This window comes from Nyctereutes procyonoides, unplaced genomic scaffold, assembly GCF_905146905.1.
Source record: "Nyctereutes procyonoides isolate TBG_1078 unplaced genomic scaffold, NYPRO_anot_genome, whole genome shotgun sequence".
In the NCBI taxonomy this organism is placed as follows: Eukaryota; Metazoa; Chordata; class Mammalia; order Carnivora; family Canidae; genus Nyctereutes; species Nyctereutes procyonoides.
Window position 1 is genome coordinate 12062387 of NW_026575159.1, and position 23995 is coordinate 12086381.

The 23995-nt window shown below is 36.4% G+C and overlaps 1 protein-coding gene across 1 annotated transcript; it reads left to right on the forward strand.

Annotated features, from left to right (window-relative positions):
• Positions 1-2933: 2933 nt before the first annotated feature.
• Positions 2934-23640, forward strand: MED30 (mediator complex subunit 30). Its single transcript, XM_055314383.1, has 4 exons — positions 2934-3251; positions 11097-11255; positions 13242-13346; positions 23251-23640. The coding sequence occupies exons 1-4, from the start codon at positions 3075-3077 to the stop codon at positions 23344-23346; spliced, it is 537 nt and encodes a 178-aa protein (XP_055170358.1). The 5' UTR covers positions 2934-3074; the 3' UTR covers positions 23347-23640.
• The last annotated feature ends 355 nt before the right edge of the window (positions 23641-23995 follow it).

A 23995-nucleotide genomic window follows, 5' to 3' on the forward strand; every position in this document is an offset into this window, starting at 1 on the left:
AAACAGCTTGGACTCGGATGGAAGAGGCCAAGTCATGAGAAGTGGTCTCATAGAGGATATATTTAAAAGTTAGAGTCCGCTGTATTTTCTGGTGCCTAGGAAGTAGGGTGGGAAGAGAAGTCAGATGAGCAACTGAGCACACGGTGGTGCTAGTTACTGAGATGGGAAAAGAAAGTGAGGGGATCATGAGTTTGCTTTTGGACATGTTAAGTGTTAGATGCTAATTAGCTATTCAAGTGAAGATGTCAGATAACTAATAAGTACCTGAGTCTGAAGTCCAGGAGCAATTTCGGCTAGAGGCATGTGGTGTACAGAATAGTGCCCTCCACCCTGAAGATGTTGCTGTCCTGATCCCCAGAATCTATGAGTACATTTTGTTACCTGCTAAGGGGGCAATAAATTAGGAAAACAGCTTATTTTATTTTTTTAACAATTATTTAAGACCTTTATTAACGGGTGCTTGCCGTTTGTTGACTTTTTTTGAAAAAATCAAGTTGTAAACTTTTATTACAAATTAAAAATGAGGTTCTTAAAAATCTCAACTTGACCAGATATTATTTTAAAATAAAACGATTTCCTGGATTATGTGAGTGGATCCAGTGTAATCAAAAGGGTTCTTAAAGGGCAACTGGGTGGCTCAGTCCATTAAGCATCTGATCCTTCAGCTGAGCTTTCAGCTCAGGTCATGATCTCAGGGTCCTGGGATCCAGCCCTGTGTCGGGGCTCTCTGCTCAGCGGAGTCTGCTACTCCCTCTCTCTCGCCCACTCCTCCCTCTGCTCATATGCACACTCGCTTTCACTCTCTCTCAAATAAATGAATAGAATCTTCTTCTTCTTCTTCTTCTTCTTCTTTTTTTTTTTTTTTTTTTTGAAGGAGAGGGCTTCTTAGTTGGGGATGAGAGAGGCAGAGGACTCAGAACCAGAGAGAAAGCATCATGAGATAGATTTGACTAGACATTGTTGGCTTTGAAGAAGGCAGAAGGGACCACAAGACAAGGAATGCTGGCAGCCTCTAGAACCTGGAAAAGACAAGGAAACAGATTCCTCCTGAGAGCCTCCAGAAAGGACAGCGCAGAAAACGCCTTGATTCTAGCCCAGAGAGATTCATTTTCGACTTCCGATCTTACAGAACCGTAAAATAATAAACTTTGATATTTGAAGTCACTAAGTTCCTGGTAGGTAATTTGTTAGAGCCACAATGGGAAGGAAACTAATACAAGTCATAATTTTACTGAAACATGTTTTTCTTCAGTGTACCCTATTGGTAAATGGCATACACATCACCCATCTGTTCAAACAGAAACATGTGTCATCTTTAATTCCTTCCTCTACTTCATGCTCCCATCAAGTTCTTTAGATTCTACCTATATTTACTCAGTTACCCACTGCAGTATTTCTCTACTACAGATCATCTTCATCATTGCCCTCTTTCTTTGGGAGGGAAGAAGGAGACAGTACATACACCCCATTCTCCATTTTGCAAGCCAGAATGAACCTTCCAGATTAAATATTTCTGGTAAGTATTCCTCTTTCCTGAAAATCTTCAAAGGGTTGCTGTTTCACTCAGAAGACAGCCCCAACTGACTGACATGTCTTAGAAGGTCCTCCAAGGTTCGCCTCTGTCCTCAGCCTCACTTCCTGACACTCATCCTCACACTAAACTTCAGACCCCAGAAAGCATTTGGAGGCCTTCTCACTTCCCACTGGTCTTCCTTGTCCCTTGACCCCCTCCTAGAAAAGCCTCCAATGGTCAACATCCCCACCCACCCACCATCAGGGCCCAACTTACTCCCTTCCGATTGTTCCTGATCTCCTAAACTGTTAGCACCTTGGTATGAGGACCTCAAACATTTGTTTCAAAATACCCATCACAATAGTTGGCTTTGCCTTACCTGTCCACTACTGTTATCTCTATTCCTAGCACCCAGCCTATAGGAGGTAAGTATTTGTCAAATAATGATTGCTCACTAAGAATGTATAAATCACTACCTTTAAAATCTCTACAAAGGCTCCTGTACAATCTTTAGTCACCATTTCCTTTATAAAGCCCTTACTGATGGAGTGTTCAGATACTTTTTAAAATGCAATACTTTTGGGCCTATCGCTGTTTTCTTTTATTTATGTCACCCAACATGTAGCTATTGAGCATCTTTTATACGCCAATCACTAAGTGCTGAGAATATAATTAGTCTGGGTTTTTTTTGTTTGTTTTATTTTATTTTTTTTATTTTTGCATAGTCTGTTTTTATGGAGTTTGCGTTTTATTATAAGGTGAGGGGAAATCCAAAGGTAAACAAATCGAAAATTATACAGAACATGGACAGTCATAAGCGTCAAAGTCAGAAAAGTAGGTAGGGCGGTGGGGGAAGGGGGGGAGGGGAGGGGAGTGTTATTTTTATATAGGGTGATCAGGAAAGCTTTTCGAATAAACCAACATTTGAGCAGGGACCAAGAGCAAAGGAAGAGTCCGTATCGGGTTACAGTGAAGCCTGCAGGGTCAGGAATTCCGTTTTCCAAACTCAAACCCCAGCTTTACCAGTTGCAAGGTGCATGCGACTAAACAAGTCAAACTAGTCCCTCTGAGTCTGCTTCCTGGCTGCAAGAGGATAGTAATGCTGCAAGCCTCGTCGCGAGTACACGCTCCGCAAGCAAACGAACAACAGAATAAGCGCTCTTGGAGGAATTCCAGGGACAGGGCAGGACCCTAGGCAAGAACCCGGGGAAAGACCCCAAGGGCCTCACAGCACGAGCTCCGCCCCCTGGCTGGGGTGCGGCCGTTGATTGGTTACTCGCCTCCTCCGTCCCGCCCCACCCAGGCGTCCGGCCCAATCGCAGCCGGCTTGGCGCCGAGGTAAGGTTCCCAGGGGCCACCAAGGGGGGGGGGCGGTCCCGGTTGACGCTACGGTGACGTGTTACGTCACGGCGGGCGGAAGTCCCGGGCGCTGTTTTGAAATCGGGCCGCCGGAGTCTGGTCAGCGTCTTCCGCGGCGGAGGCCGGCAGCACCGGCGGCGGGCGGCCCCCCTGACCCCGGCCTCGGGCCCCGCCGGCCTGAGGCCGCAGCCTCGCCATCGCCATGTCCACCCCTCCGCTGGCGGCGTCGGGGATGGCGCCGGGGCCGTTCGGCGGGCCCCAGGCCCAGCAGGCCGCCCGGGAGGTCAACACCGCGTCCCTGTGCCGAATCGGGCAGGAGACGGTGCAGGACATCGTGTACCGCACCATGGAGATCTTCCAGCTCCTAAGGAACATGCAGGTGGGAAGGGAGGCGGGGCGCTCCCGCGCGAAAGGGGAGCCGATTCCGTCGTTACCTGGGGGTGCGGCCTGGGCGTCGGCGGGGCCGCCCTGGGCGACCTCCAGTACGGGGTCGCCCCGTTGACCTTCCAAGGGTTCCCCAGGGACGTGCCCCCGCCCCCCGGGACTCTGTGATGTACAAACAGGTGACGCTCCCCAGAGGACTTCAGAAGGGCCGCGGCCTCGTTTTCTTTCTTTCTTTCTTTCTTTCTTTCTTTCTTTCTTTCTTTCTTTCTTTCTTTCTTTCTTTCTTTCTCTTTCTTTCTAATTTTTAAATTTTTTTAATTTAATTTTTATTTTATTTTTTATTTATTTTATTTTAACTTATTTTAGTTTTTTTTAGTTCAATTTGCCAACATCTAGCATAACACCCAGTGCTCATCCCATCAAGTGCCCCCCTCAGGGCCCGTCACCCATTCACCCCACCCCCCGCCCTCCTCCCCTTCCACCACCCCTTGTTCGTTTCCCAGAGTTAGGAGTCTCTCATGTTCTGTCTCCCTCTCTGATATTTCCCACTCATTTTTTTCTTTCCCCTTTATTGCCTTTCACTATTTTTTATATTCCCCAAATGAATGAGAGACCATGTAATGTTTGTCCTTCTCCGATTGACTTACTTCACTCAGCACAATACCCTCCAGGTCCCTCCACGTGGAAGCTGTGGTCTACGCATACAATGGAATATTACTCAGCCATTAGAAACGCAGCCTCGTTTTCTACCTTCCACCGGATTCTCTAGTTCCCTGGGCAAACTCTTGTCCCTTTCAGGGCAAAGAGGTGGCCCTCTCACTATGTTGACCTCCTTAGACTGCCTTAACTTTCCACCTCTTCTTCAAGCAGAACGACTTCCAGAGGGTTCGAGGAGCTGAAGACTTCAGATTCTGCTAACCAGTTTTGTTAGACATTTTTATTTTTGGTATGACTGCCACACATACATTAAAATGGCATTTATATATAAAGTCTTGGCACACGTATATATTGCTTAGGAAACCATCATGCGGGCAGCCCAGGTGGCTCAGCGGTTTAGCACCACCTTCAGCCCAGGGCGTGATCCTGGGGACCCCGGCTGGAGTCCCCCATCGGGCTCCCTGCATGGAGCCTGCTTCTCCCTCTGCCTCTCTCTCTCTCTGTGTATCTCTCATAAATAAATAAATAAAATCTTAAAAAAAAAAAAAAAGGAAACCATCATCCACCACCCCCAAAAAAAGTTTCCTCAGGTGCCTTTGAAATCTTTGCTTTTGGCCTTCCATCCTCAGGCAACTTCCGATTTGCTTTCTGGCACCATAACTGGTTTGCGTTTTCTAGAGTTTCATATAAATAGAATCCTACACTATGTTGTTTTTGTGTTTTGTTTTTTGGGGCTTTTGTTTTGTTTTTTTGGTCTGGCTCCTTTGGTTCAGCATATATCATATAGTTCATATCAATAGTTCATTCCTTTTGATTGCTGAATAGTGCTCCATTGTGTGAATACATTAGAATTTGTTCATCTGTTGATGGGTATTTGGGCTGTTTCCCCTTTGGAGACGTTATAAGTAATGCTATGCATATTTACCTTGCAAATGTTTGTGTGAACACGTTTCATTTCTCTTGAGTGGATAGATGCTTAGGAGTGGAACTGTCGGGTCACATGGCAAATAACTAGGGTTTGAGAAGCTTTCCCAAAGTGGCTGCGCCATTCTCCATTCCCATCAGCAGTGTTGGAGGGCCCCAGGTACTCCTCCTCTTGACAGCACTTGTTGGTATGTGTCCTTTTGCTTTGCAGATTCTTTCTCCCAGTCTGTAGCTTTTCATTCTCTTCACATGGCCTTTGGAAGAACAGATATTTTAAACTTTGATGGAATCGAACTTACCTATTTGTTCTCTTACAGATTTTGCTTTTGGTCTTGTACCTAAAAAGTCTTTGCCTAACCCAAGGGACAAATGTTTTCTCCTGTCTTTTTTTTTTTTTTTCCTGGAAGTTTTATAGTTTTAGGATTAGGTCTGTGATGCACATGGAGTATATTTTCTTGTATAGTATCATAAATGTGGATTCAAGTGCATTTTTTTTTTTTTTGGCATTTGGATATCCAGTTGTTCCAGTACCATTTTGCTTATCTTACTGCTTAATTTTAATGCTTGCTTATCTTACTACTCTGTGATGTGGGTATCGTTCTTGTTTTATGAGGGTTTTGCTAAAGAGGTGAAGTGACTTGTCCAAAGCTAGTCAGTGATAGGGTAAATCTGAAACCTGGTCTTCACACTGTTAGAACTCTGATTTCAGTGGGTGCACTATAACAGTAATTCAGGTACATGGAAATCTCTTCACCATATCAATGTGCCAGTGTGAAACACAATACAGAGGGAATCAGAGAAGACATGAAATTGTTGGCAGTAGTTTTAAAAATTAATAATTAATATCTAAAAATGATTAAAGTAGGATTAAATGGTTTTTTAGAATTTAGTAAATATTTATTTTTACCCTGCTATACACTAGGTACTGAATTAGGACTAATAGATCTTGCAGCTAACATTTATCAAGTACTTTCTTGGTCAGGCACACTGTTGTAAAAACAGTTCTAAGACATATTTTTATCCTTATTTTACAGTTAAGGAATGTGGCTTAAAGAGAAGAATTTACCAAACATCACACATACCTAGTAGTTCTTCCTACTAATCTCTATAATACTAACGTGCTGTCAAACACTTTATATAGAATGAACAGAGATATAATACACACTCAAGACCTACACTAAAAGAACCAAAATCTTTCAAAAAAGTATAATTAATAACTAGATTACATTTGGACATATATTCAAAACCAATTTGTGAGGGACTATGATAGTTATTTCGTTGGGCCTCTTTTTTTTTTTTTTTTTTTGGTTTGGTTTGAGGGTTTTTTTTTAATGTGTTTCTTTTTTTTTTTTTTTTGTATATTTTTTTATTGGAGTTCGATTTGCCAACATATAGCATTAACACCCAGTGCTCATCCCATCAAGTGCCCCCCTCAGTGCCGGTCACCCAGTCACCCTCGTTGGGCCTCTTATATTGTGAATTCCTTGGTTTAATTCATGTAAGACCCTTTCAGGCATGCCATAATTGGCTCAAAAAAAAAGAAACAACGTGATCCTTCATAACCCAAACATTGGAAGAAGTGGCACAAACCAGGACCATACGTAATCTAGTTAGTTCTTAATACCTTTTTTGAAGAATTAAAAAATTTTAAATTGTTTTCTATATTATTAATCCAGAAGAATGAAGTACCATAAATACAAACTGCTGAGATTATTTCTAAGTGTTTTAGAGAAGTGGTTCCTTATTTATAAGGTCTCCATTAGTCTCTTGAGAATTTGATGAAAAGTATAGATTCTCTTCTGAGAAAAGTGTACATGTATATGCTCTGAGTAAAGCTTAAGGGTGAAAAGAATATGAGGGGGAACTTTATTCAAGGATTGCTAGGTCCCAGGTTAAGATTCCCTGCATAAGAAAATAACTGCTTTGGTTTTGTTATCCTTTAAGGGTTTTTTTTTTTTTTTTGTCGTTGTTATTCTTTAAATCTTAAAAAAATTAATATTTAATATATTCAGAGTTCAGAAATTAAAGGAGGACATGACAGTGAACGATATCCCTCCCATCCCTCTCTGCTGGCTATCTAACAACCCCTTTCCACAGGCAGTGAATGTTAATGCTTTTTATTACTATTCTTGTGTATAACTCCGGATATTCTATGCATATTAAAGGCAATGTGCATGTTTGTTCTTTCATTTTCCCCCTTTTTTTCATAAAAGTGTATTATACACAACACTTTGCACCTTCCTATTTTCACTTGGTATATTTTGGAGTTTATTCATATCTGTATAGAATATATTTCCTTTTCCTTTTAAGGTGTATATACAGGAATACACTGCATGGAAATACTATGATTTATTCAAACAGTTCTCTCGGCATTTGGGTTGCTTTTAATCTCACTATTATACTGCAATGAATAACCTCCTACGTAAATGTGCAAGTATACCTGTAGGATAAATTCTTAGAAGTGGTTCTGTGCTTCTGTAATTAGATGAATTTCGATGAATTGCCCTCCACGGAGCATTGTGCCACCTTATGCTACCATGTCCTAACCAAGACCAACAATTGGGCTCTGACAGCAAGGTTCTATTTCTGAACCTTTGATCACATGATAAAAGAAAATCTACTCTATGTTTCTCTTTTTAAAAGTTTGAATGAGTTTGAGCGTCTCTTAGTATATTCATGAATCATTTATATTTCCTTTTCTACTAGCTGCTTGTTCATATTATTTGCCCTTTTGGGGGCGTCTTCTTTAACCTCTCCCTCAGTGTATCGATTTGGCAATGACATATTAGAAAAACTTGATCTGTGTAGAACTTGCGAGTATTTCTTTTTCCTGGTCTGTTGTCTGCACTTGGGCCCTGCTTATGGAAGTTCTGGCATACGTATGTACTTTTTAAGGCAGTTGAATTTATCAGTCTCTTAGGATTTCACATTGTGTGTCAAGTTAGGAAGAACTTTCCCACTTCAAAATCAGGAAGGTCTCTGGGTTTTGTTTCAATTTTACATAGAAAACTTTGACCCATATGGAATTTATCCTTCTATAAAGTGTGAGGTATGGCCCCAGCCCTACATTTTCCAAAAAGGGCGAATAATTCTTTTTCATTCCTCCATGCTGCTTTATACAAACAAGTCTGTTTCTGGATGCTTTATTCCATTTGGCTGCCTTTTACATAGTAATCCCAAACTATCTTAGATTTATTGTGACTCCATAGTGTGTTTACACTTATTTCTAAAATTGCCCGGGATGTCCTTATTTATTTTTCCACCCATATTTTAGAATCAGCTTGATTAGTTCTGAGAAAAACCTGTTAGCCTTTTATTAGGTTGATTTAACGTAGGGAGACTTTACATCAGAGTGATGTTGAGTCTTACTAAGAACACAAATACATTTTTGTGTGTGTCCCTGTGAGGAATCTTAAGTTTTCATCTATATCTTGAAATTTTTAAATCTACCGTATATTTTATCTTTATTGCTGCTATTATAAATGGGATCTTTTTCCTTTCTCATTTTCGTTTTCATATATGAAAGTAAAGCTGTTTTCTCTATATTATTTTGTTTCCACTCTTTCTTTACTTTCGTTGATTGTAGCACTGTATCATATCATTTATATCATATCAATAAATACTGATGATTATGTTACTTCCTTTTTTAATGTTTCAAAACTTTTTCTTTTTTTCTAATTGGCTTGGCCAGAGCCTCCAGAACAGTGTTCACTAGTAGTATTAGTGCTCTTAGTAGACTTCCTATTCTGTTCCTGACTATAGTGATGAGGTTTTTAATGTTCCCACACTAATCTTGGTGCTGACCTTTTAACCGAGATAAAGGTATTTTATAGTGCTAGGAAGTTTTTACTCTGTGTTTTATATTTGATTTAAGAACGGATGTTGAATTTAGTTGAACATCTTTCTGGTGTCAAGGGGTTTGATCATATATTTACAAATCTTCGTTAGTAGATAGTAGAGTAGTTCTCACTCTTCATTCAAGAGTGAAATAGTTACTGATGAACTTTTCAGCTAAACATGTATACTGTGGATTTATACCAAGAGATCTTAGGCGCTATTACAACTTATATTCTGTGGTAGAGGAACGTTGTCTCTCTCATGTTCACTATTTCCTGTAGCTTCTAGAACACTGCCTGACACATGAAAAGCATGCAGGAATTTTTAGAAGGAATTAAATCTTCCCTTCTTTGAGAATCTGATGCTATCTATGAAAATATCCAAACTTGGTTGAGTGGGTGAACTTGAAGAGGGTGATTCTTTGCATTTCAAAGGATTTTGTTTTTCTTTATGAAAGGATTTACTTATTTTACATAACACACTTCTTAGTGAATCTTAAGTACAGACTTATGGATAAAATCACTGAAGTAAAATAATTCAGACAGTACTTTAAAACCTTCTTCCATGGATGTGCACTATACAAAATACAGGATATAAATGTGAATAACTTACCAAAGTAGAAGATATGGGCCAAGTATTAAACCTAATAAATAAAGATACAGGTAAAGGTACAATTCTTCTTTATGCAAGATGTAATCATTATACCACTTATTATCACCCAAACAGGAAAGCTGGGATCCTTTAAAACTTTTCTCTGATTGTGAAAGTTCATGAGAAATCCTACATTGTATTTAGTTGAACGCCTTTTGGTGGATGAACTTGTCATGCATTTTTTTAAAAGTTTTGACTGGGACACCTGGGTGGCTCAGTGGTTCAGCGTCTGCCTTTGGCTCAGGGCGTGATCCCTGAGTCCTGGGATCAAGTCCTACATCAGGCTTCCTGCGTGGAGCCTGCTTCTGCCTATGTCTCTGTCTCTGTCTCTGTCTTTCTCCGGTCTCTCATGAATAAATAAATAAAATCTTTAAAAAAAATAAAAGTTTTAACTGATTCAGCCTTTGATATTTTATAATGTTTCTTGGAGATACTGTCCTCAGAGTGTTTTAATGCTTGAGAATTTCTGAACTGATTTCAAATAATTTCAGAAGATCCATCTCCTTAACTTCCAAACTGTGACACTGCAGGAAATTTGAAAATGATAGAAAAGAAAAAAATAAATTATTCAAGCAGATCTCCCTGTTGGATCTTTTATCAACTGTGTGTAGGTTTTTCCAGTCTTTTTTTTATGTTTACTATTTTATCTACTTGTAATGATAGTGTTCTGTTTTCTTTTTTTCCCAAATTCTGTACCATGCACTTTTTTTTTTTTGCATTTCTACCTCATATGTTTAAAAAAATAAAAAGAGTAAACAGGTTTAGAAAGGCTGATCTTCTAGCTATTGGGTAGTAGTTAGTGTCTTAAGGCACTTTAATCCCCAAGATAGTATATAAGTGAATGCTAGTAATCAAACCATCTTGTCTACTAGAAAATATGGTCTAAATGTTAATTCTAATGGTATAATGTAACAGATCCAATTGTGGGAATAAAATGCTGTATAGAATACTTTGATGTACAGAGATCTACAGAGAAAGGAAGATTTTGTTCATGAGGTTCAGCAGTGCAACAAAAGGTGCATTTAGTTACAAATTCTAAATAATAGTCAATCGCCATGTGTCTGTAATTTTATCCTTTTGGCACATACTTTTGGCATCTTTTGATAAAACTCCTGAATTAAAAAATATATAAGCATCCAAGACAGAGCTATGATTATAAGCAGTTATTATAATAATTTATTAATGATGCTCAAGTACAGATTGATCTGCATCTCTCTCTCCTACTGTTGATTTCCTTTTTGTGGTAAAACTTTTGGTGACAGCTTTCTGTTTTAGTGCATGTCTTGAGCATCTTAATTACCTTATAGTTAAGGTATTTTGAGATTACTTTGCTATAGCAGCAGTATACTGTTTCTTCTGCTGAAAAGCCCTGATCATCACTTTGGACTTTTCTATTGCTGCTTCTTTTTCTTTAAATTGTATTTTATTTTTAACTTCCCATACTCGAGTTCAGCAGCTTGCTGCCCTTATGTAATAATAATATTAAAATTGTGGCATTATTTTTAAAGTTATAATACACAGTTTGTGGGGAAAGTATCTCAGCTGATCAGAGTTTTTTCTAGGTTTGGTTTACAGCACTGAAACAGGACACCAAGAAGCTAACAAATAAACAAGAATCATTCTTAAATTCTTAAAATTACCCTTGATTAATTGTGAAAAAGTTTGCTTTTACACAGTGCTTTAAAAATATTTCTCTTTTGCTAGCTTTACTTACAGAAAATCTCAATTGCCATTACTTCATATCTGTCTTATTCTTGTTTTGCCTGAAAAGCTGCCAAATGGTGTCACTTACCATACTGGAACATATCAAGACCGGCTAGCAAAGCTACAAGATCATCTTCGCCAACTTTCTATTCTCTTCAGGAAGCTGAGATTGGTCTATGACAAATGCAATGAAAACTGCGGAGGAATGGATCCCATTCCAGTGGAGGCAAGTTATAGTGGTAGAGGGAAGATGAATGTAAGATGCCAGACCTTTGTAATTTTTCCCCCTTTTCTCTTTGTCTTCTCACAATATTTTCAGATTCTGAACTATATTGGTCTTACTATTGATTAGAGAAGGTGAAAATACGCTATTTATGCATAGAATTAGTACTGTCTTTTCATGTTAATAACTTGTAGATTTGAACATCCAAGCCTGTACTGAATTTTTGTTGGGAGGAAAGAGTTGTCTTGTGACAAGTTTATTATTGCTGCCAGGGTCAATTTAATTAAATTAGTGCATGATTTTCTTTTCTTTCTTTTTTCTTTTCTTTTTTTTTTTTTTTTGATTTTCTTTTTAGAAAGAGTTTTCATAGTATTGTAAAAATATTCTTAAAATGGCTTTCAAATAAGTTCTTTACAGAGGAAATATTGTTTTCATCATTATTAATTTAGATTAGCGGAGTCACTTTTGTTTGAAAATCTATTTCTTAAACTTAATCTTGGGTAACATGTATTTTAGTTGACTAGGTATATGATATTTTTATAAGTGGCCCTTGTTGACAAGTTCTGTCTCTGCCAACAAAAGTAGCTGGGAAGGTCTGGATGCTCTCTTACTACATGTGGAGAACAATTTCATGTGACAAGTCCTTTCTTTCTGAGTGATCAGCATGTAAGGGATGAACAGACACTGCAAAATGGCCTGAAAGAAGTGATCAAAGATATAGGAGAAAGATCAGCAATGTGGTCAACATTGTCAGATGCTGGAGAGAAAGTCAAGGAAAATAAGGGAGGAAAATTGTCCAGTAGATTTTGCTCGAGGAAAATTGTTGGTATATATGAGCAGAGCTTTGTTGAGATGTTTGTTAGCCACAAAAAGTCAGATTGCAATGGGTTGAAGATTAAACAGTAAATAAGGAACTGAAGCCAACAAGTAGATAACAATCTTTCAAAAAGCTTAGATAAAAAGAGGAAAACAGTAGATGGAAGGAGGGTTAGTGTCAAGGGTTTTGGGAAAAGGAGAGAAACAAAAGGAAAAAGAACCTTTAAATGAAAGAGACCAGACATGTTTAGATTATAAAGGAAGAAAACAGTAGGGAGAGGTTGGGGATAGGGAGATAAATAATGAAGACAGGAGGATGAAGAAATCAAAACACAAGAAGGGAAGTCAGTCATCTTTAGGAGGGAGGACAGCTCTGCATTAGGAGAGGAAAGGAAGGAAGAATGGTTGTGATGTGGATAAGTTTATATTTTTCCCAAGAATTTGAAGAAGTTTGGCCAGATGACTGACTCCTGGTTGTATTATTTATTTACCTCTAGCCTATTCCTGCATTGTTGATATAAGATGGTAGAGACCAAATGATTCCTGAAATCTCTTGTCATGTTTATGAGGAGCTTCAAATAAACCCTATCACAAACCATATGTATTTCATTATAATTCTGCTAGATGTTTCATTACTATATAAATTTTTTTCTCTTATGAGAAACTTTTTCCCAACTAAAAGAAGACCTCTAGAAATTTGCATAAACATTGAGGTACTAGATAATAAAGTAAATGACATTCATATAATGCACATCCATGAAGTTCTTTTCTTTCTAGTATAAATGAAAGAAAGCCTGTTCTATCTCAAATGGACTGTAATTGTTTTTAGGGGCAGGAATCATATCTTACTTATCATTTTTGCAGTATCTTACCCAGTGTCTGAAAATTAAATATTTGCTGATTGAATAGGTAGTCTATTATTTAACTGTATGCAACAATTAATTTTATAAGAGCTAGTTTGTAGAAGAAACCTGAACGTGTAATGTCTAGGAGGCACTGAAATGATAAACTTCTAATGCTGTTATTTTAGGCCATCATGTGAAATACAGTTTATTTATATACCCCAAGGTGAAAAGCATAAAAATTAACCTTAATCAGAAAGATTTTGCATACAGTGTAATTGAAAACTTTGCATCATGTTTTTGACTTTTAACTCTTGTCTGCCACTCCCAGCAACTAATTCCATATGTAGAAGAAGATGGCTCAAAGAATGACGATCGGGCTGGCCCACCTCGTTTTGCTAGTGAAGAGAGGCGAGAAATTGCTGAAGTGAATAAAGTGAGTTATTAGTCTGTGTACTTTATATTTCAGAATTATGGGTAAGAATTACAAGGCAATCTATGTAACTCAAAGACATAGTTTGAATTATAGAATTACACAGTTGTTTCTGTGGCATATTTAACCTAGAGTATAACCAAGAACTAAAAAGGTAAGCAGAAATGCACCCAAATTGTCAAAAGAAAGATCGCAGAAATCATGCCATAAAGCTCTTAGAAAAGCTTCATAGGCACTGAGTCACAACTCATTTACTTTTTTCTTTTCTAGGCAGAATTCTAGCTTTCTAGCTTACAGCATATATTTGGAGCAGCAAATGATAAAAATTTACAAACAGAAAATGTGAATATCTCAACAGTGGAATAAGAAATTGAGAGTTATCAAAGCAGTAAGCTAACCTCACCTTCCATCCTGCAAAAGTTCCTAACTTGAATGCATTTATTACTGAATATTTTTTGAAGTTTAGAAGACAATGTTCAGATAGTTCTCATAAAACAAAGAGAAATAGGAAAAGTTGTCAGTTCATTCTGTGGTAGAAACATGGCCTGTGATTACCAAAACTTAACAGCACAATAAGTAATACCAGTCTCACTAATTCACTTCCAAATACAAACACACACACACCTGCCACTGCCAGCTCTGATCTTGAAATTCTTAACTCTAGTCAGTAGAATTCATCGAGATATTAACAATCCATCACAGCCAGAAAGGGTTTTTGGAGGTAGATGAGGATAATTTAGTTTACATATATAATACATAGTATCAGTGCATTAAATTGGAAAAAAATTTTTCTCAGATTTAAAAGACATTTGATAGAATTCAAATGTTACTGATTCAAAGAACACTTAAAACTACTAGTCTTAAAAAAAATTTATTTCAGATAAATAGCCAACATTTTCATACGGGTGAAATACAGAACTAGTTCTGTTAAAAACGGTCCGAAAATAAGATGCTGTATACCAATACCACTATGTTTATTATTATTTTAGAAGTTCTAGCCTGAACAAAAAGACAGGAAATAGAAACAAACTTTGGGAAATGGGTTATAATATTATACACATGTTTGTTAAGATTGTACATAATATTATAACTCGAACTTGTTAAGTTCAAAGAAACTCACTTGATTAACAACTAGAGTCAATAAGAGTTTGATAAAAGGGCTTAATATGAATGATACCATTTTCTTGTAGTGTTATAAACCGATTATAAGATCCTATTCAGGGATCCCAGGGTGGCTCTGGGGTTTAGCGCCTCCTGCCTTCGGCCCAGGGTGTGATCCTGGAGTCCCCGGATCAAGTTACATGTTGGGCTCCTGCTTCTCCCTTGCCTGTGTCTCTGCCTCTCTCTCTCTTTCTGTCTCTCATGAATAAATAAATAAAATCTAAAAAAAAAAAAAATCCTATTCATAATTATAACAACTAATATTAAGTAGTTAGGAATTATCAATGATATATGTGACTAAACTTATTATGATACGTAAAAGAAGTTTTGGATAGTTAAAAAAAAAAAACAAAGTCTTGCGTAGACAGTAAATATTCTAAAAATGACCAGTCTTGAGTATGAATTCTCTTGAAAGTACATAATAATAGTACTGATTTTAGCTCAGTATAATGAAAAAACAAATCCAAATAAAATCCAAATTGGAATTTTTTTTGTTGTTGTGAGTATACTAAAACATCAAAAGAAATTCTCATAAAATAGAACTCTTTGCTTCAAAAATTAAAATGTAATATAGAGAATATTATAAAAAACAATAATTGTGAAGTAATGGTACAAGAATAGATAGATTAGTAATATAATAGCCAGAAAAATACTTGTCCTATTGTATATAAGAATTTATTGTGTTAGAAGAGGGATTGTGTGGAAAATCTGTCTTTAAAAATAGAAACTTTGGGGGGAAATTACCTAGTTTTTTCATTATACCATATGTCAAAATTAATATCAGAGTTGAAAATAAGACCTGAAAAACAAAATATTGAAAAATTTAGGGAAAATATATATCAAAACTCAAGAGAAAGGAAAAAGCTGGATTTTATAAAATTTTCATTTTTTTCATAAAAGGAGAAATACAAATTAAGAATATTTCCAGCAAAATTTGACACTGATGAATGAGTATAAAGAACTTACAGTAAGAAATTTATAGGGAAGGAGAAGGGGATTGGAAACTTTTAATTTACATCTCAAAGAATAAATGGTGTTTGGTAGTCTAGAGAGATGAGGCATTCATTCAGAAGTGTTATATGTTTCTGTTGATAATCTGTGCATTAATTCACAACAGATATACTCTATTATTTTTCTCTGTAATAATTATAAAATACAATGAAATATGTATATAAATAAAACAGCATTATAATGGCAACTTTGCAGAGCATATGACATATAGAGTTTATTCTCTACCAAAGCTTTTGATGATATTTTAGGGGAAAAAAAGCCTGTGTAAAGAAATGTATAATTTTTCTAAATATATGTTTTATTTCACTTTTTATTTCTGAGTTTTTCCTCTTCTTTTCCAATTTGATGGCTTAGGAATAACTTACTCTTGATTTTTTTTAAAGACCTTTCATATAATCAGAATACAATAATACTTTGACAGTATATAATCAAAAAAATCCTACTAGCTATTTATTTAGAATTTTGTGAATTTTAAGGGAAGGGCATAATTGATAGGAAGGATAAGTTATAAAAAAATTTCTTTCCCCACTTTAGGATTTAACTTTCTTCCAGTCTCCACATACTTTTCTTCCCCCAGTCTTTTCAATACGGTTATATCATAATTGGGATTCAATAAATATTGTGTTTGTATTATTAAGGCACATAAATATTATTTATTGTTTAGCCACATATTAAACTGGGGTCTCATTTCCTTGAACAATTATTTGTCCTACTGGAGTTAGTAATTCTGTAATTTTTAAAAATTTTTTGGTTCATTATGTATCTGGGGCAGCATCTCAGCACTGTTTTCCAGCTTTTCCCAGAGTCAAAACTATCAGGCAGTTTATTGGTTCTTTTTTTCTCCCCAGAGTCCTCCATCTCCTCAATAGGTCTGGATTGAATGCCCTCTAGGCCTGCTGTTCAGCACTGTTCTAGGGCTCCCCTCGCCCCTTCTGTTGGCCTCACTGTTTCCTCAGCCTCATGTCTTCCTCTTTCTTGGTTTATTGCCTTGTTGGTAAGGTACATACATTAGTGGGCTTCTTCAGAAGAAATATAAGGACCTAAGTTTTAGTCTTCCCATAGCTATCCACTTGATAGTTTGGCTGGCTATAAAATTCTATGTTATAAATTAATTTCCCTCAGAAATTTGAAGGTATTCTTCCATAATCTTCTCAAATAGGATTTGGCAAACTCTAAAGGGCCAGATAATAAATATTTTAGGCTTCGTGGGACATATAAGATCTTTGCTGTGATGTAAAAACCATCCTTAGCTCACAGGCCTTATAGAAACAGGTCATGTGCCATAGTTTACAACCCCTTTCTATTTCACTTTGTTGTCTTTCCAGATTGAGGCTCTAAATTAAGACCTGATGAACTCTGATGCTTAATCATGAGCCATTTATATTTAAGAATGAGTCACTAGAAAGCTAATAATAGGCTTTGAGGGTGGACTTCATCACGTTGAGATTGGGAAGCAAGTTGTTTTTTTTGTGGGGGGGACCCCCGACTATCATTTTCTCAGGATTTTTTTTTTTCTTTAAGGCTGTTTAGTTTCTTCAGAGAACAATCTTCCAGTGCCTACATAAAGATGCTCTTGTCTTTCCTTCTGCCGTTCTGATGGCACTGAATCCACAGCCATTGTGGTTCAATTTCATAGAAAAACACAGCTCCTAATCCTTAGAGGTGGGGCAGGGCACAGGGAGAGAGTACTCAGTCACCTGTTCATGAGGAGTAGGAGTGTGCATCTGGGACTCTTGCTAGTCCCTGGAGCTCTTTCAGCTGTTCCTCCAGTTTTTAATCCCCAGGCCTCACCTGGTGCTGTTGCCCTGGCACCCGCCTCCAGTCTCCATGGAGGAGCAGCCCTGTTCTCAGTGGCTGGTGTCCCTGAATCCACCTGGGCTGTAGTTTCCTCCCAAGTCATTTGCCACTCGCCTTCTACTTTTCCTCTAAAACTACCACCTTGCATCTGCTACAGTCTCCTTTCTGATCATTTTTCCCCACATAGGATTATAGCTTTTTCATTCCTCTCTTGGCATTTTACTAAAGTTTTGCAGAAAAGAAGAGATAAACGCATGAATTTAGTCCACAGCGTTTATCTGCAACAAGTTTATTTCAATACACAGAATAGATACACAGTATTTCTGAAGATTTGTCTATTTATGGAATAAAAGCCCATATTCAGATTTTGTGTTCCCATTATACTTCAGGCATTTAAGAACTCTTTCTTTGATTAAGTCATTGAATCTGCTGATTTTGCTGTTTTAAGTGCTTCTAACTTTGGGGTAGAACTTGTTTTAGTTAACATTAAACTGAAGGTTGTTACAAAGAAGAAAGAATCTAGATGTTTGAATTGAACAAATTTAAAGTTTAGCCCTATGTTTCTATAGGAATTATTCTTTTAAAGAGAATTTAGGGGGAAAGTATCTTGAGTGGCAGGGAAAGTCCTCATTTGATGGCTTCTTAACTACCTCTGACTTCCTAGGAACTATTACTATATTTTGAAACAGAAGTAGGGAATTAGTAAACGAGAGATTTTTAAGAAAAAGGGAGGAGGGGAGGACTAAGATTTGGTTAACTCAAAGTGAAATCCAAAAAATAAAGAAGAAAAGAATAGTTAAAAACCAAGCAAAGTGGATTTCTTTAATCTAGAGGTTTTTAACTAACTTCTTAAATAAAACATTGTAATTGTGAATTGAATATAACACATATTTTGACTCTTAATAAGTTATGTATAATTAGTGCTACTAACGTTACTTATTCTTTTCTTCCAATTTCATCCAACTGTACTTCCCTTCTACAAGATTAAAATATATAAGAGAACATTTTTGTAACACTGAGTAAGGTCATGATCAGTGGATATATTTTTCTTTCTGCCTTGACGGCTCACAGAGCTGAATGTTTCTATGAAGAATGTTTTGTTAATAGCTACCTACAGATGGTAAAATGGTGCCCTAATCTAATTATATAATCACACAGATGCTACTAAAAAATAAAGTTTAAATCCTTTAACTTTTCAACTACTTATAAATATCTTATATTCATAAACTTAAATTTTTATATTCCTTTTGTCTATTTTTATCAATTCTCTTCCCTGTTATACAGATTTTTTTTAAGTTATTAGTTATTAGGTGGTGCTAGTTATTAGTAGCTTTAAGGTTCACAGCAATCTGAGCTAGTAATACACATCAAAGTAATTTGATACAGAATATTAAAATGAATAATTTTTAATAGCCATATATGTATTTTTTTTCATACCAACAGGCCATATTTAACTGGGAAACAAACAAACAAAAAAAAGAATAAGCTGCAAAATGACTGCTAGGAATTTTTTTTTCCTTGTTTGTTTTTTCTGTTCTAGGATTTGGAAAGCTTTTGACTTGGCTTTTTGATTTTTTTAATAGAATATTAAAATATTTGTATATTTGGGTATCTGCTCTGTGCCAGTCATCATTCTAAGTGTGGGAGTTTTTGCCATGAATCATATGTGTTGTCTACCACTGTGCACATTTCACACAAATGGATAAATGTCTTCTATGAGGACAGAAGACTAATGGAAACAAAGCAGTACACTCCTTTCATGTACTCATTTGTTTTGATATTTACAAAAAAAAAAAAAAAGAAAAACTGGAATTTAAGTACTTTAATAATCAGACCATATTTTTAACACATTGACATTTGCTTTTATATTAAATGATTAAGTTGTTTTATGGGCCTATATAATCAGTAATAAAATTGTATTCTTGACATTCAATTAAAAATACTCAAAAGCTTATTACAATGTGTATTTTTGGTTTTAAATAAACTACATAAAATAAGTAGTTTTATGCACCACTCATTTAACTTTCATTCATTTTTAAAATATATTACATCTTTGTATACTTAAAATTGTACAGAACACCACATTGATGGTATGTTTACTATTTAATATGTGGTCTGTCTGACTTCTAACAATGTATATATGCCACCAATACCTACCATAGGCCATGAAATTTGAGAGTACAGAATTTTGTAATCAGTGTATTTGATGTAAATTCTGGTATGATAGGATGGCCTGAGTTTCAATAGTCAGATTTTTGGCTTAATACTTTTCATTTTCTCTTCATAATTCTGGAATCCATAAGCCGTAATATTCAAGTAAAGACCAAACACCTGTTTGAGACTATATGTTTTAAGGACATCAGAATGAATTCTGTTTTGTTGATGGAGAAATTGAAGAACCATGTGAGTATTTTTTACAGGGCTGACATAATTGAGTCCATGCACTTAAAAATTAAAGCATTTTTGACCAATGGTCACAGCCCTTATATGAATATTAAATTACATGGCATGACTTAACATAAACATTTTTTTAAGTGCTCTACTTACACATTCACCTGTTAATGTAACAAATTAGGCACAGCTGATGGATTTTGATAATAGCAGCTGTCAACCTCTGTTAAAATCAATCAGGGGCAAGACTGTATATATTAAATCCTGTATCATGTCATGAAAATTTATTTACAATTTAAGCACTAATAAGCATAACTGTCAGCTTTGCTACTGATAGTGTCATGATGTGTTTTGGCTCTAGGTATCTTACTTGTATGCTAATTTTTTTAATTTGAAAACTTTGTGGCATCTTGAGAACAACTTTCCAAGTGCCTTAAAATGTTTTTTTTGGGCAGCCCCGATGGCCCAGCGGTTTAGCACCACCTTTAGCCTGGATCCTGGAGACCCAGGATCGAGTCCCACATCAGGCTCCCTGCATGCAGCCTACTTCTCTCTCTGTCTGTGTCTCTGCCTCTCTCTGTGTCTGTCATGAATAAATAAATAATTTAAAAATATATTTTTAAAATTATTATGTGTACCTATTATTATATATATAATTAAAATATATTTTTAATTATTATCACCTGAAGTTGAATATTACCTTGAAAATGCCCTACATTTTTTAATTCTCTTACTTTATTTCTTAAGAATGAGGCTAATTTTTTTGATAAAACAACTATATTAGAATTTGTATTTCCAAATGAGTATTTAAAAGTAGTCTTACTACTGGTTAAACTATGCATTTATGCCAATGATGCATCCATTATGGAAGCCTTCAGACCTGTTTTGATACTGACTTTAAAGTGTATTTTTAACTATCCAAGAATATAATTTTATTCCTTCTAGTAATTTATACTGAAAATTTGACCAGTGAGCTTATTTTACTAGACTTGGCCTTTGAATAATGGTTTTCAATTGTTTGTAAAATTTAAATCATTGCTCCTTCTTTTCCATGGACAGCTTTTTGACCAATTATTCAGGAGAATCCATCCCACACATTTGCCCAGTTAACCTCTTTCATTTAAGTTGAAATCATATTTTTTTCTTCAAGAATTTTAATGGGTCCCTATTACCACCAAGCCCAAGTTTATCCTCCTTCCACTCTGCTCACCACCAATTTTTCTAAGCCCTGTGTTTGCTGACCCTACCCATAAGAGGCAGTGTCTCTATCTTTGGGGGTTACACAGCATCTCCCTTACCAGGTTATATAATCCAGTCATTTGGGCATTATCTTCCTTCTCCTTGATGCAGAATTTCTTCAAGGCAGGGATTGTTCCTTATTCATTTTTCTCCCCTCGCAATGCCTAACCCAGAGCCTGGTACATACTATACCCTCGGTAAATATAGAACAGAAAGTGTTACAGTCTCAGAATTCCATTCCAAAGAAAAGTTCTGAAACTTAGAAGTAAGCATATTCAAAGTATGTCAGAAGGTGCTAATTCAAATAAGACTTTTTTTTTTTTAAGTTCACCCACATTGTTTCTCTTCTTTTTATTCTTACTCAGTAGCTCTTTTCCATTCTCCCTGAAAAGTTAGGTTTGAGAGTGGACATTGCAGGAGCTATAGTCTCTCATGGCTAGGGGAGCAAGCGACGGACGGCTCAGCGTGATGGGGCAGCTGACTCTGAACCAGTAATTAGTTCATTGAAATAAACCTAACTGGTTTTCAGCCTGTGTCTGCATAACTGTCCTTTTCAGTCTGGATGTATGGAAAGTAGAATTGGCAGGGGCCTCGTAAATTATATGATGCCATCTCATAAGAAAACTGAAGAAGAATTTATCCAAGATGAAATAGCAAGTCAGAGGCAAAGTTAGAATTGGGACTGAGGTTTCCAGCCTCCCAGGATATGGGAGAGCACCTTGACTCTTCTCGCCTCTGTTTGCTACTACCCTTGATTGCTAGCACAAGCATCCACTTCTTGGTCTCTAGGATGCAAAAGCCTCTATGGGCTTGGTACCGACCATCTGGTCACCCATCACCTCATCTAGTTATGAGGGTCCATTTGATTAGATTCTGTACACAGTTGTGTAAATAACTGCCACACACTTAGGACAACAGAGCCCAGAAGATGGGCCATCTGAAAGCTCAACAAGGAGACTGAGTAACTAAATACCAACCGTATCTTCTTCCCAAAAACAGTGTTAAAGTGAGCCTCATGATACTGTATACTGTGCAGATGCCCTGTGTACTGTGTCCTGATATCTGTGCTGTATTCTCTTCTCAAATACGAATTACATTTAAATATTAAAATCTATGTAAATTGTTTTTCTGTTTTCCAGTAAGAGTTTCTTGGTCCTCCCTTTAAGCTACTTTCTATTACTTCTATAACTTCGTTAATCTTAGTTGGATCTTTAATGAAATCAAAATGAAGAGTTTTAGGACTCTTCATAATGAACATATATACTACTTTAGCAGGAGTATATTTTAATATAGTATCTTCAAAATTATCTAATTAAAGATATTATTTCCTAATGTAATGTTTCTAAAAGATTACGGAATAGTAATAGTATTATAATAACTAGTAAATACTTTGACCAGAAATTCTCTATTTTGTTTTACCTAAGCAGATATTTGCCACATAGGATTTGAAGGACAGATGCTTAAAGAGAAATTAATAAACCGTGGTCTAGTAGAAACCCAGATACAAAGAGCTGTGGGCTGCAGGCCATGGGCATTCAGGGCATCCAGCAGATCTCAGTTGTGAAAAAGATTACATCAGAGACTGCGCCACTTGTCTTCAGTTTTCACAATCAGAAGTGGATCATACTTCATGCTATGGGCAAACAGTGACTTCTGCCACATTTTTTGAAAGACTACTTCCATCAGGCATTGTATTTTCATTAAACCTTATTTCCTATATTGACAGCTTTTTTCATTCAGTGTCTACGAGGAACATTTGCTGAATGCTTACTTATATGCCAGGCCCAATTTTAAAATGGTTATGTCAATCAAATCTTTTAGTCCTCTTACCGACTCTTACGAGGTAGGCTCAATTATTACCTCCATTGTTCTGATGTGGAAACTGAGGCACAGAGAGGTTAAGTAATTGGGCCTCCTATCTTTAGTTAGTGAAGGAGGGGAGTATAAACCCAGAGAAGCTGACTCAGAGGTTGTGCTCTTGACCATTACATTATACTGCGTCTTGGAAAAACCTCTATCCTAGGCTTTATAACAATTAAATGTTTAGCTTAATTTCTTTGATGGTGGAGAGTGGAGGTGGAAATGGGAGGCAGGGGCTAGAGCCAGGGGCCTCTGCGGGCGGAATCAGAATTCACTCTGCCTTTCAGAGAGTTCCTGTGGCCAGAGGATTGAGACCTTCTGCAGTCAGGAAATAGTTAGCTTAATTTCTGTCTGGATCATTAGAGTTCTGACTTCTGACATTTTAATCTTCTAACTTCATGGTCTGTAATTCATGAAACGTTTCTGATAAATTCTTTTGTTTCTACAGAAACTCAAACAGAAGAATCAACAGCTGAAGCAAATTATGGATCAATTACGAAATCTCATCTGGGATCTAAATGCCATGCTGGCAATGAGAAACTAAGCTGGTATTTAAATTTCCGGCTTTACACATGTTATACCATTTTTTCCCCCTCAAGTATTTTTTCCCTTTGAAAAAGATTATTTATCTGCTTTTATTCTACTCACCAGAAGTAAAGTTCCTATTTTTACATTGCAGTTTTACATCAAAGTGTTCATTGGCAGTTTGTTTTTTTTAAGCTATTAATTGTACGGAAGATTATTGTAATAAATTTTGATGGGGTTTATGTTTTGATTAATCTTCATGAATTGAATTTTTTAATCAAAAAAAGTTTTGTAAATAAATTTTTCAATTTGATCAATGGTAGTTTTGCTCATTTTATTAACCTCTGAGGAGAGTTAAAGGTTTAAACATTTTTGCGAATGAAAACACCAAGTACAGTCTATCTGTGGTACAAACTAATTAAAATTAACATGTAGTCACCATTTCAGCTTAATTTTTTTTTAATGTGGAGTCCCAAACAAGTTAAAATGAGAAAATAGCTAACTTGTATATTGCTATAAATAGATGAAAATTACTTTTACCATGTGTTTCAAGTGTTGGGTCTTAATTGGAATGGTCTGTCTCTAATGGGAGAGAATAAAATAATTTGAGTCTAGCACAAATTGAAATCAGGAGCACCTGGGTGCCTCAGTAGTTGAGCGGCTGCCTT

Excerpts from the sequence above, each read along its gene's own strand:
- MED30 (XM_055314383.1), top strand. The coding sequence starts at position 3,075 with ATGTCCACCCCTCCGCTGGCGGCGTCGGGGATGGCGCCGGGGCCGTTC. Across the intron at positions 3,252-11,096 it reads AGCTCCTAAGGAACATGCAG|CTGCCAAATGGTGTCACTTA; the intron begins GTGGGAAGGGAG and ends TTGCCTGAAAAG. Across the intron at positions 11,256-13,241 it reads TGGATCCCATTCCAGTGGAG|CAACTAATTCCATATGTAGA; the intron begins GCAAGTTATAGT and ends TGCCACTCCCAG.